Below are 12,144 nucleotides of genomic sequence, written 5' to 3' on the forward strand. Positions count from 1 at the left end.
ATTGGAAAAAACTATTATATGTTTTAGGCATGTCAGATTCACTCCCTTTGTTTAGCAGCAGACTCATAGACTGTATAAAAAGCAGACCCCATACCTTTTTGTTTTTGTTATTCTTTATTTCAGTTTTATTGTCCATTTTCATTTACGTTATTATTATTTCTCAGTGATTCTTGGGATAAGGGACAAAACAGGTTTTGATTTTCATCAAAAGTATGTGGATAGTACATTTTTGTCAAATTATGTTTCGTCTATCCAAACCTGTTTTGGTTCAACCTCCCAGGTGTAGATTTTTTCCGTATATTGTATGTTTGCTGGATCCTTGCTTGATTTTTGTCAACATCATCAGAAACATAAAAATGCTTTTTTGAAAATGATTTGAAATGATCTCATCTGAAATATTTCACTCATAAGTTTACACAGTCCCCTATGTAATGCACGTAGGTATTTGTAAAGCCAAAAAAGTCAACATTTAGTGATTGTAATTGAAATCGTATCATGACATTACATTTGTCTTTAACTTTAAGATCTAACAGTGACATTTTAAAGTATTAAAAATACACACGCACATTGGAAATGTTAATCTCTGAACAAATATCCCTCAAGGAATAAAACAGCTAACTTTTCAAGGAAATACTATAAAAATAGAGATCTGACCGAGTTGACAAGGCATCATTGGAGTTGACAGGGCTCTGATTGAGTTGACAAATTAAAATTGCAGGGACAATAAAGTGATCACCAACTTGAAAATTGCATTGAAATGTTTTGAAACATTATGAACTCTCTCAAAACTGTATAGATGAAGACAATACTGTAATAGAAAAAAAAACATCTGATATCATATTTTCCCCCTAAAAAACATCTCAAAAAGGAGTTTTGTCAACGCAGGGGTCCTGAAATCTTTCAAATCTTTTTGAAATGTAGAACTACATTTAGAAATACATTGTTGGGTATTGTGTATAATTCTGGGACATGTAAGAAACGTAACGGTTAAATTGAGTCTGTAAAAAACAACAACTCAACAGCTTATGTTTTTGTTGTCAGAAAAAAATACGCTTTTTCTGGGAAGTAAGGAAAGTGCGACTTGCTGCTGCTCATGGGGGAAATATTGGGTCTCTGTAAATCATAAATAAGAGTGTGGTCTACCTACTTTATATGTAAAGTGTCTTGAGATAACTTGTTATTATTTGACACTGTTAATAAGATTTAATTGAATTGTAATATACACATTCATGTTTTATTAGAAACGTTTACCCATTCTGATATATTTATCCATAGATGAATGGCTAAGTGTGTTGAAACTACATCATTCATCACCACAGACAGGAGGAGCTGAACTGATGATGTAATGGTATGCAAACTGGATAGTGATTTGCATGCAGCTATCCAGTCACTGACACAACCGGCCACACCCTTATCACTGCGGTTGGCTGTTCTCCAGAAAATAACGCAATGTAACAGTTTATACAGTTAGTATTTTTAATGGAACATTTTGACTGAGGTGGCCTGTTAAAATAATCATCAGGTATAAAAACTTACAGGATATCAGTAAAAACCTGTTTCATACAGTCTTTAGTAAAAAAGATTAGATAAAATAAAAACACAGAACAACTTGATGGTAGTTTGAGGCTCTTAAATAATTTCAGCCAATGAACCTTGGTATGGTGTGGCACTGCTACAAGCCCTCTCTACTTTGGTGCAATACATTTTCACACCACGCTGAGGTGTTCAAACACACTTACACCGAAAGTCTAATTAGGGATTTAAACAATAATTTAGGCTACCGCAGTGCATCACTGAGGCTAGGATTTTGAGAATAAAACATCTGAAATTATTGACCTTGCTTAACAATCTTATTTAACCTTTTCTGTGTTAAGCATCCAGTTGTACGGAACATGATGAACAAAATAACCTGCAAATCCAGCCTTATTAAATTGGTCTATGCCTTTTTTTTGTACATACTGTACAAAGCACTTAGAGAATAAGAGTTTTTCATATTCTCGCAGCTGTAAAGAGGATGGACATAATGAACTTGAAAAGTTAGAAGTTTAAATGATTAAACTCAATGAATAGGACAGGTGCACTATATCATGACTTTACAAGTTATACGATTTTCTTTTGCTAATTGTTTATGTGCACTTCCTGTTATAAGGTTACCATTGAGGAGTTTTATATTAAAGTTTCAGCAGAGCATATTTTCACACTTTGTAATCAACTGATTAAGCAAGTCTCGATGCACAAAATAAAATATTTATTTAAAAAACATGACACAATTAATCAAGACAAATGTTCCCCCTGAGCCAACTACCTCTAACAAGACTAATAAACAAGTCATAGTTAGAAGACTAAGGCTTTGATTCAGAGTTGGCTGGCTCCAGTTACATGCAGGTTCTCCACATAAGACATAGCACATGCAGGGAAATCGGTCCAGACTTTATCAGATGTGTTTTGCAGTGTGATACATGGACAATTTTTATAAGCCCATAAAAGATGGACAACTTTAACACATCACATGTAAATAAATTCAGTTTATCGGTTAAAGAACATTCTTTATTTTGCTATTTAGAAGCCAGTGCTTATTACTGCATGTGATACAGCACATACTGCTGTCGTAGATTTGATATAAAAGGTTCTTTGCTGCAACAGAAATAACTTCTTTACACCTATGACCTGAAGTCTAAACTTGCTTATACTCACACTGTTGAGTAGTTTATGCCACAAAACAAATTGTACAAGAGTGTACTTGAAGGTGATAATAGTGATGATTGAACACATCATCTCTTTTTTAACTAGACCTGATCCACTCATGTGATGTATACATCCAAAGAACTTACACTAAGATGAAGAACTTACAACTAAGAAAATCCTCAGCTGCCTGGTCACAAAGGTATGTCTGAGCTGCAGACGTGAACACAGACAGACTAACTCAACCCGGAATCTCAGCCTGGGACTCATTATAGACGGCATAAGGCACAGTGTCCAATGGAAAAAAAGTTTCATTTCAATTAGTTTCATTCTGGGAGATATTTTTTGCTCTGACCCGGAAATGGTAAGTCGGGTGCCCGGTTAAAGTGCCCTGTTAAGAAGATCCCCACTGTGCCCACGATAAAGAGGAGAATGGCAGCCCAGAAACACACCTTGTCGATCATCTTCCCAATCAGTACCCAGCTTTCAATTTCCTGTGTTTGAAAATAAAGTGAACATTGATTAAAGAACCAAACAGCCAAAAAAAAAAAGGTATATGAATCATGTAGGCCTAACTGACAGACAAATCCAAAAAATATTTGAAATTTCTTACATGTTGGCTATGAAGATATAGTTTAAAATATCACTCACAGATCCAATGCTATTCTGTTGTCTCGTACTCTCAGCAATGAAGTTGCAGGCATCAACACATTGCTTGATCTCAGGTGCAGATTGGGCCAAACTCTTATACAGGTTGGCTGTACTGCTGACATCCATATTATCCACTAGGGGGAAGGAGACACTGGCAGTCAGACAACACGCCACAACATTGCCTCAGGTAGACATCTTTGATGGGGATGAGGCAGAAGTAAAGGTGGTAAATGACACATATACAGCATATGTGTGTAATATACAAATAAGTGGCTTATATAAGGGATACAAATACATGTAATATGACCTATACAGAAAACAAAATTTATATTATGATATATTATCAGTGGTGAAATGTAAAAGTACAGTACATTTACTTAAGTACTTACTTAAGTACAATTTTAAGGTATGTTTACGTGTTTTCATTTAATTTGACACTTAATTTCAGTGGTAAATGTTGTACTTTTTACTTCACTACATTTATTTAATCAAATTATTTACAGATTCAGATTATTAATAAAAAATATAATCAACACATACATTATGTAATAGGTTAAGATAAAACTGTCGGTGGCAAAGTCAAATTTCACAAGCTTCACATCAGATAAAGTATATGAAGAAGTTGAAATTAGCATAAATGATTAAAACCTGATAAAATATTCTGAAATGGGTCATTCTGAATATTGAGTACTTTTACTTTGATACTTTTATTTTGAATAAAGAATTTTTACTTGTAACAGTATTTCTACACTCTTTTTACTCGAATGAAATATTAAAGTACTTCCTCCATTACTGATATTTATACAAAACACAGTGATGTGTCCAGAAATCCAAGTGTGACTTATTTGCTGGCCAAATTTTACAACTGGGTCAAAGTTTTTAAAAAATACGTCTTACCAATCGACCGTGTGAGACCATGCCTCTCCCTTTGTTTGTCAAACATCATTTCACTGCGAGGTTGTTTCAGTACATATTCCTCTGCTCTCTGCATGAGGCCAAAGGAGCTGCGCCGCCGCTCTCTCACTCCGTTTACTTCTGTCGTCACCTCACTGTCATCCACCAGTGGAGGCATGCCCAGGAAGCGAGGTACCATTTCTAGGAACACCTGCAAGAGGCAGGGAAGATAAGAGTAGTTCACACAAAATAAGACACTTTTGACTCAACTGCATAGGATGTACTCACATGTTTGACGGTTTGGGACATGGTATGAGTGCTGGGGCTACGCAGGGAGAAGTTCAGCACCACGATTTGATTAGTGGCAATAAGAGTAGTAACTGACATAACAAAGATCAGGTACCTGAGGAAGACACAGAGAAGATCTATGTTAGACTGGAGACTCAAATGGATAAAGGGGAAAAAAATCCACCCCAGCAGAGGTCAGCAAAGCACACACACTGACTCACTTGCCAATGAGAGGGACAGAGAGAGATGTCTCAGGGATCTTCTGAGCAATAAGGAAAAGGAAGACAGTCTGAGCCAGCAAGACAGAGATGGACACAGTCAACTTTTGTCCCCCGGCTATGAAGGATACAACAGAGACTTATGAGCGAGGACCACACCAAATAAAACAATCATACCAGCTGTGGGACTTTACGGAAGCCCTAAAGAGTCATACATACATATATTTTATTTCCTCCTTTTCCCCGTGATAACGAGATAATTCATTTGAGAGATAATAAAAAAAACGTGATGGGCCTGAGGTTTCCATCACACGTGATATGTCATGCCTCATAAAGACTTCTCATATCTTGAAGAACACGGAAGGCAACACTGACTGATGATTTCAGTTGTGTATTTACTGTTATGAAACTGTAATCTGTTTCATTTATGTGCACATTGTAGAAAGGGTTCCTGGTTCAAATCCCGGCTAGGGCCCTGCTGCATGGGTTTTCTCCGGGTTCTCTGGCTTCCTCCCGCAGTCCAAAGATGCACATGTTAAGTTAATTGACGGCTCTAAATTGCCCGTAGTGTCTGTCTCTGTTTGTCTGTATGTGCCCTGCGATAGACTAGCGTCCTGTCCAGGGTGTACCCGGCCTGTCGCCCGATGTCAGCTGGGATCGGCACCAGCCCCCCGCGACCCCGGCAGGGGTACATTGTTGACAATAAAGTTTATTTTAAAAAAAACTATAAAGGTAATGAAGACATCAGGCCTCTGATAAAGCTGAGGCCTTGCTAACTGTCTTCTTAGATGACGCACTGCTTATTATCTGTAATAGCAAGCCATAAAGCTTTTTGAGCCTGTGTAGGACCTTGACTGAAGAGATATGTGATGGAAATAGATATTTTCCTGCTCGTCTGACATGTCTACGGTGAATGATGTTTCCTGCAACGATTGAATGGACTAGATTATCGTTTAGTTTTCCCCAGATATCAAATGAATTATCTCGTTATCAGGGCAAAACGGAAGAGATAAAATAAATGTATGTATGACCCTGGAGGGCTTCCGTAGTCCCAGTACTCTTAGTATATTCTCTATGCTCAGGCATTTTAAAAAGTATTTTTATATACAGTAGTTATAACACATCTTCAAAGGCAAGCCAGTGTTTTCTTAAGACCTTTTCTGACAGAATATACTCACTTACTTACTATACTTACTCCATTTAAGTACTCATATAACAAATCCAATTAAACGCTTCTAAATTCAGGTCCTTTTTATCATGGACAGTATGAGAGTAACTTATGGAAGCCTTGAGAGGCAAGTGAGATATCATTTTTCTGGTGATCCATTTTTAAATCTAAATCATTTTCTCTCCTGTGTTTGTGTGAAAAACAATGTTTTGGTAGGATCTTTTTTATTTGGCATGATTCTTTTTCAATCTGTGAAAACACTTTTTTTCCCCACCTGTTTTCACTGATGGAAAAAAAAAACTAATAAAAATATCCTGACAAAACACTATTCCCTACCTTAGTCAGTAAATCATAAACACAGGAGATAGAAGAGAGATTTTAGATCAGAATTAAAAAAATAGATCACCAGAAAAAAAAAGTCATGGCCTCCGTAACTACTATTCTACAACTACTATTTATTTAATGTCCAAGGTGCAAAGTATTGTCAGACTTTTCTGACATTTCTGCCCCATTTGAAACCATATTAATATATGTAATACTAGCTGTAGGGAATTAGACAGTGACTTTACTGACCTTGTGCAGGTAGGAAGTAGGCCAACACCACCAGTGAGGAGATGAGGGAGCAGGGCAGGATGACGTTGATGATGTAGAAGAGGGGCTTCCTTTGGATGACCAGATTGAATGTGATCTCCTGATACTCTAGGTCATCTGGGGAATAGTTCTTGTTGATCATCTTCCTGGCTGGACGATGGACAATAGCCCACTCGCCATTCTCTGATGAACAAAAACATAATAAGCTGGAGATAAATTGTGTGTTTTGAATATCGGGGTGTGTAATGTGGATGTACTGTACCTGTGAAAGCCTCGGGGTCGATGTCCACCCACTCGATAGTCTCGCCTGTTTCACCAACAGCCAAGATGAGGTCCACTTCATTAGCACTGTACGTCTGGGATCTAGGGGTCGTGGCAGAAAATCGTTGTTACCTTGATTCAACTACAGTTCTATGAGCATATGCATAGATTTCTAAAACATACTAATAAATCAGCAATTATATATAGTTATAATTGTACCACACCTGAATGCTAGTGTGCAGTTTTGATAATCAAATGGGAAGTAGGTGATCTCAATTGCACATGTGCTGCGATAGATAGCAGGAGGCAGCCAGTACATCCAACCATTGTTGCTGATCAACACATTGGCGTAGTAAGCCACATCAAACTTGCCATCAATGCTGCAGAGATTGAGGATAAAGAAAAGAAACAGTTGACACACAGACTTGTCTATGTATGATGGCACTGCAGGCTGGAAACTCCTCTTTGTTACCGTCTTACTTGTTTTCAAGGACAATGTCAGGAAGCCAAACAGTGTTGCATGGGACACGAATGATATCAATGCCATAATAGTCAGATGTGTTCCAGGACAGGCGATAATCAAGCCATTGCTGTAGATGACATTTGAGAGAAAGGTCACCAGTGATAAACTAGACACAACTGAGGGCTGAATATTTTAATGAAACATACTCGCTACAAGTCTTGCCAGGAATTGATCAAACAAAGCAAGAACACAAGTATGTAGAGAGGGAAAACTTACTATCTCAATCCACACATTGGTCGTAAGAGTCTCCTCCTTTTCATTCTGTGGTATAAGTTAAGAAGCATTACAATGTATGTTTGTTGTTTAAGAGGTCTTGCAGCCAGGCTTTGTTGCAACAGGAAGAGCGAGCTCTCACCAGGGAGATAAGGTTAGTGAGCGTCAGCTTGATCTGAATGTCCAACTTGTCTTCAGGATGAACCACAGGGCGAATATTCTTGTTGTAGCCTCTCAACAAGTCGCCGATCAGCTTGGACTCCTCATTACACTGGACTGCATGGAAAAACAGATGAAAAAAGAAGTGAATTTGTGTGCATATGTATTGGAATTATGTCTGATTAATATGTCATGAGAAACATCTGCACTTTTCTAATAAATACTCATGGTACACCATAACCAACTGCATAACTTTATTATCAACTATATATATATAATATAACTTTATTACCATTATTACATAAAACACTTTCGAATGAGACATTATTATGTTTGCCGTCCTCACATACTGTATATTCCATATTGATATCATCTACATGTACATACTTTTTTGATCAAATGTGGAATTTTCAAACGCATTTCTTTACATTTTATGGTAAAAACTAGAATTCCACCTTGCGGTTGTATGTCTCCGCCAACCAGTTAAGTAACAGTTTACATCCATGTCTGTCCAGACTCACATACTATATTCACTATAGTGAAGACTTTGGGGGAAGGAATTTAAGGAATTTAATGAACAGTATTACGTGTGTTTGTTGGCAAAATGTGAATGATTCACACACATATCCATATCCGTATAATAATAATAATAATAATAATAATCATAATGATAATAATAATAATAATACAGTCACCACAGTTTCAAGATTAGTGTCACCAGTTCTTACCAAATGTCTGCCCTTCTGTTCCTGATTAAGGGTGTTGGATAATGGACAGTAAAGCATTTTTAGCGGACAACCAGACAACATTATACCTTTGGCCAAGACTGTCACCAGCGCTGAGGCATAATGACCTGAATGTTTTGGTGTGTTGGTGCAAATACGTTGAGACAAACAACAACCTCAAGACAGGGAGATGAGCCAGAGTCTAGAGACTAATAACCATGCTCAGAGCCGCACTTGGCAATAGCACCACTCTGTACTCTTCAGCTTCACTATATTTCAGTATAAACTTGAAGAGAGACTAAGAGAGATTAAGGCAGAGGTTATTTCCGACACATTGCCACTTCCCTCTCAGCTGTCACTATCCATAGCTCAGATTACACAGCAGCTGGGGAACTCCGAACTAGGACTTAAAGTCACACTCAGGTGATCTACAATAATCACCAATACCATCATTAGGACAAAAATGGTGACAGTAACACATACAAAGCAGTAAAGGTGTGATCGATTCAATCACGGGTCTCCCTGGTCCAATCGGGAGCAAATATGTCACATAGTTTTGAGCTGTAACCGTAACTCACCCCTGGGACAGTCGGTGTAGTAGGCGGTGTGATGACAGTGGCGGAATGTCTCACCTCCCAAGGGTTTGCCAGCGAATAATTATTAAATATTGTTGAATATTACACTTGACACATGGATGGGAAAAGTTTCATTCATGTGTTATCCATCAACCCAACAACATTGCATGGCATTCCTTTGAATTGTATACAGATTCATCTCCAATTTCATCACAGAGGGAAACATATCTAACAACATATCCATCATAGGAAGGTTATAGGAATAGGAAAGTATAAATATCTTAAAATAGTCTTAGAAATGGAGATAGAAAGTCTAAATAAATAAAAAAAAGACTGAAAGGCTCTAATATTAACTGTGGTAAGTATACTGAACTTGAGTTGCACAGTATTTGATCAGTTATATTATCATGTGGATACAAAGTATTGTACAGACGGTGACCTCTATGTTTTGACATGGTCTCTTCCTTCAGCTGTTCTGAGAGACGCAGGAGAGTGATGATGGAAAACTACTGTAGACGCAGAGCCTGCAGGTCACCACTGAGAGGAAGTGGAGATCATCAGAATGCTCAAATGGATTGGATATCTCAAAACTTTGGCAGATGAAATCACTAGCTAGCACGTAAGACTTTTTTGCGTGACATGGCTGAGGTGACCAGAAGACCAGCAGCATAACAGGTCAGAACAACATGGCCACACAGGTAAACATTACAACATCACTGTTTATTTGGGGTAAACGCAATCCAAGCTCACCCTAGTTGACCGTGTGCCATTGTCCAATGCACACTCCTTTTCACACAACCATTTTGAACATGAGAAGCAAAGGGATTTAATCTAGCAAGAGAAAGAAAGTGCCTAGTCCATCTTCCAGTAAGCATCCCTTATGGGAGGAGACTATTTGACACTGTCCTTTCAATAAATCAGCTACTATTAATTAAAAATTCTGCTGCACAAGTGATGACAAAGACCAAATCGAGAGCACACATCCGTGTGATGAACCAGATAGCTTTCAGAAATGTGTTTGGTTTATGAACCAAGAAGACCCCTCAGATCCTCCGTCTTTTTAGATGTTCAACAAAGCAGGACAAAAACATTTGGCGATGCTGACTTTAGCCATTTCACGTTGCTGGAACAGCCTTCCAGAGGAACTGAGAGAAGCTGAAGATTTTTTTAAAATCTCTTTAGACTGGATTTTAGTGTTTTAGTGTTTTGTGTTTTTTTATTAAAACTCTTTTTTTTTTTATCATTATTGGAACTTATTTTACTCTTATTTGTTTTATCAAGATTTTACAGTCGATCATTATGATTTATTCTATTTTATTTCATAAAAATCCTACTATTTCATCCTTAAAAGTTGTGTCAATCACTTGTAAAGCACTTCGAAGTGCATTTGATATCTTGGAAAGGTGCGGTTTAAATAATGTTTGAGCGATTTATTGATCATCACAACTCAGTGAGAACTGAAGGAGGATAAGAGTTTGTTCCAAATACCAGAAAAAAAGATCACACCTTGATTGAATTTGAATTAATATCAAGATCAATATCAAGCAGTGCTAACAGCAGCCTTAAATCACTTTCATCTCAAGTTTTGCATGCAACAGTGATAATGTCAATTTGATAAGTAATTAGTAATTAATAAGATGCTACAACACTGTGTTCATCTGTAAGGGTGTCCATGAGTCTGCATCATTCCTCCTGGATTTCCTCAGTCTTATTTCCAGTATCCTACTTTATTCTTTCCCAGTGGGGGTGAGAAGTGTTGATACAGTATAATAATATCAAGTCCAGATAAATCTTGTCCATGCTGGCACCTTGTCACTGAGGAACGTTTAAACTACTCCGGTGACCTCTGCCAAGGAGATGGACTCCAGGGGGATTTTTCCCACAGCTGTTAAGAGCAACTACTCATGCCTTTTCCTAAATGGATATGCAGAATTATATGTTTTTTAAACTTCTGTAACATCCAGGCCTCCACTTCCGCTCCCACTGCAGCTACTGTGCTATTACCCTTCTGTTGCAGAACCACATCTGTGCCAAACAGAACAGTACTGCTGCTCTCATGACACAGAGCAGATGACCTTCTGCTTGATTCTAACTTCTTTTTTTAGGCTTTTATTTCCTTTTAAATTAGATCAGCTGAAGAGTGACAGAGGGGGCCATAGATAGCAACAGTGAGCCTATATGGGGAGCGCTGGGCGCTCTACCCGGTGAGCTATAGGCCACAGTGTCAACGTTTTGCATTAGAGTGCATTTACAATGACAAAACCCCAACATGCTTTGTATATGGTTTTCCTTGTATGCCAAGTTTTATATAAGTCATACAAGCCTATAAATATGTCCATAAAAAAGACTTTACTGCAGTATATGATATGTGTTCTAGATACACTGTAAGTAATATCTTTTCTCTTGCCAATGACAATCAATGCAGTAAGAGTTTTAGGTTGTCTGACTGAATACTCATCTTCCGCATGCATATGACAGGCTGAGGATTATTCTGACATCCAGCCAGTCGATGAGAATATGCCAAAAGTTTCCCACTGCACCACTTACCTTGAACTGTTAAAGTCCAGATAATAGTTACAACTCCAAAAAATATCCAAAACCTGCGCGATGCCATCATCTTCTAAGACCACTCCACTGCACGGCACAGCACTATATTGAAATATTAAGTTTAAGGGAGAGAGAGCGAGAGTAAAGACAGAGCGGAAGAGCCCTAAATCCCCCCACCAAACGCCCTGACTGTCGCCCACCCCGGCTGTTGCTATCCATGGCTCAGATTACACAGCAGCTGGGAAGCACTAAACCAGGACTTCATGTCACACTGCGGTCACCAACAATAATCATCATCATGATCATTAGACAACAACTATCTGTGGTGATGCCAGTTACATACTGTATATTGAAGCATTTCTTTGACAGAAGGTAAGCAGTAGTGAGGCCTTATGATGTGTATCTCCTATATGATATATCTCCAATATCCCTGTAATGATCCTATAAATTGTCATAGATAATAAAAAATTTACTTTGGTATTTGTCATATGTTATAGGATTTTTTTGATGGGACACTCACCAATGGCACATTTTCTCAGTGATGCTGACATTGCATATTTGTAGAATAGAATAGAATAGAAAAGTCCTGCATTTATGCTTTAGTCTTAATAGAATATGTGGCTCTGTAAGTGTGTGTGTGTGTGTGTGT

The 12,144-nt window shown here is 37.9% G+C and overlaps 1 protein-coding gene across 1 annotated transcript; it reads right to left on the minus strand.

Annotated features, from left to right (window-relative positions):
• Nucleotides 1–169: 169 nt before the first annotated feature.
• On the minus strand, nucleotides 170–11,630 carry chrne (cholinergic receptor, nicotinic, epsilon). The gene is made up of 12 exons (XM_083927099.1): nucleotides 11,496–11,630; nucleotides 7,632–7,765; nucleotides 7,493–7,537; nucleotides 7,234–7,343; nucleotides 6,978–7,133; nucleotides 6,755–6,855; nucleotides 6,475–6,675; nucleotides 4,737–4,851; nucleotides 4,516–4,630; nucleotides 4,231–4,438; nucleotides 3,334–3,467; nucleotides 170–3,176 (listed from the first exon to the last, which is right to left on the minus strand). Exons 1-12 carry the CDS (start codon nucleotides 11,563–11,565, stop codon nucleotides 3,009–3,011), a joined length of 1,557 nt encoding a protein of 518 aa, XP_083783225.1. The 5' UTR covers nucleotides 11,566–11,630; the 3' UTR covers nucleotides 170–3,008.
• Between the last annotated feature and the right edge of the window lie 514 nt (nucleotides 11,631–12,144).

The sequence above is a fragment of the Echiichthys vipera genome (genome assembly GCF_963691815.1).
Source record: "Echiichthys vipera genome assembly, chromosome: 14".
NCBI lineage: Eukaryota > Metazoa > Chordata > Actinopteri > Perciformes > Trachinidae > Echiichthys > Echiichthys vipera.

Bases quoted from the DNA above. Each gene is read 5' to 3' on its own strand.
- chrne (XM_083927099.1), bottom strand. From the start codon at position 11,565: ATGATGGCATCGCGCAGGTTTTGGATATTTTTTGGAGTTGTAACTATT. The intron at 4,631-4,736 runs GTGAGTCAGTGT...TGTCTTCCTCAG, and splicing joins TCTGTCCCTCTCATTGGCAA to GTACCTGATCTTTGTTATGT. The intron at 4,439-4,515 runs GTGAGTACATCC...TGCCTCTTGCAG, and splicing joins TGTCCCAAACCGTCAAACAT to GTGTTCCTAGAAATGGTACC.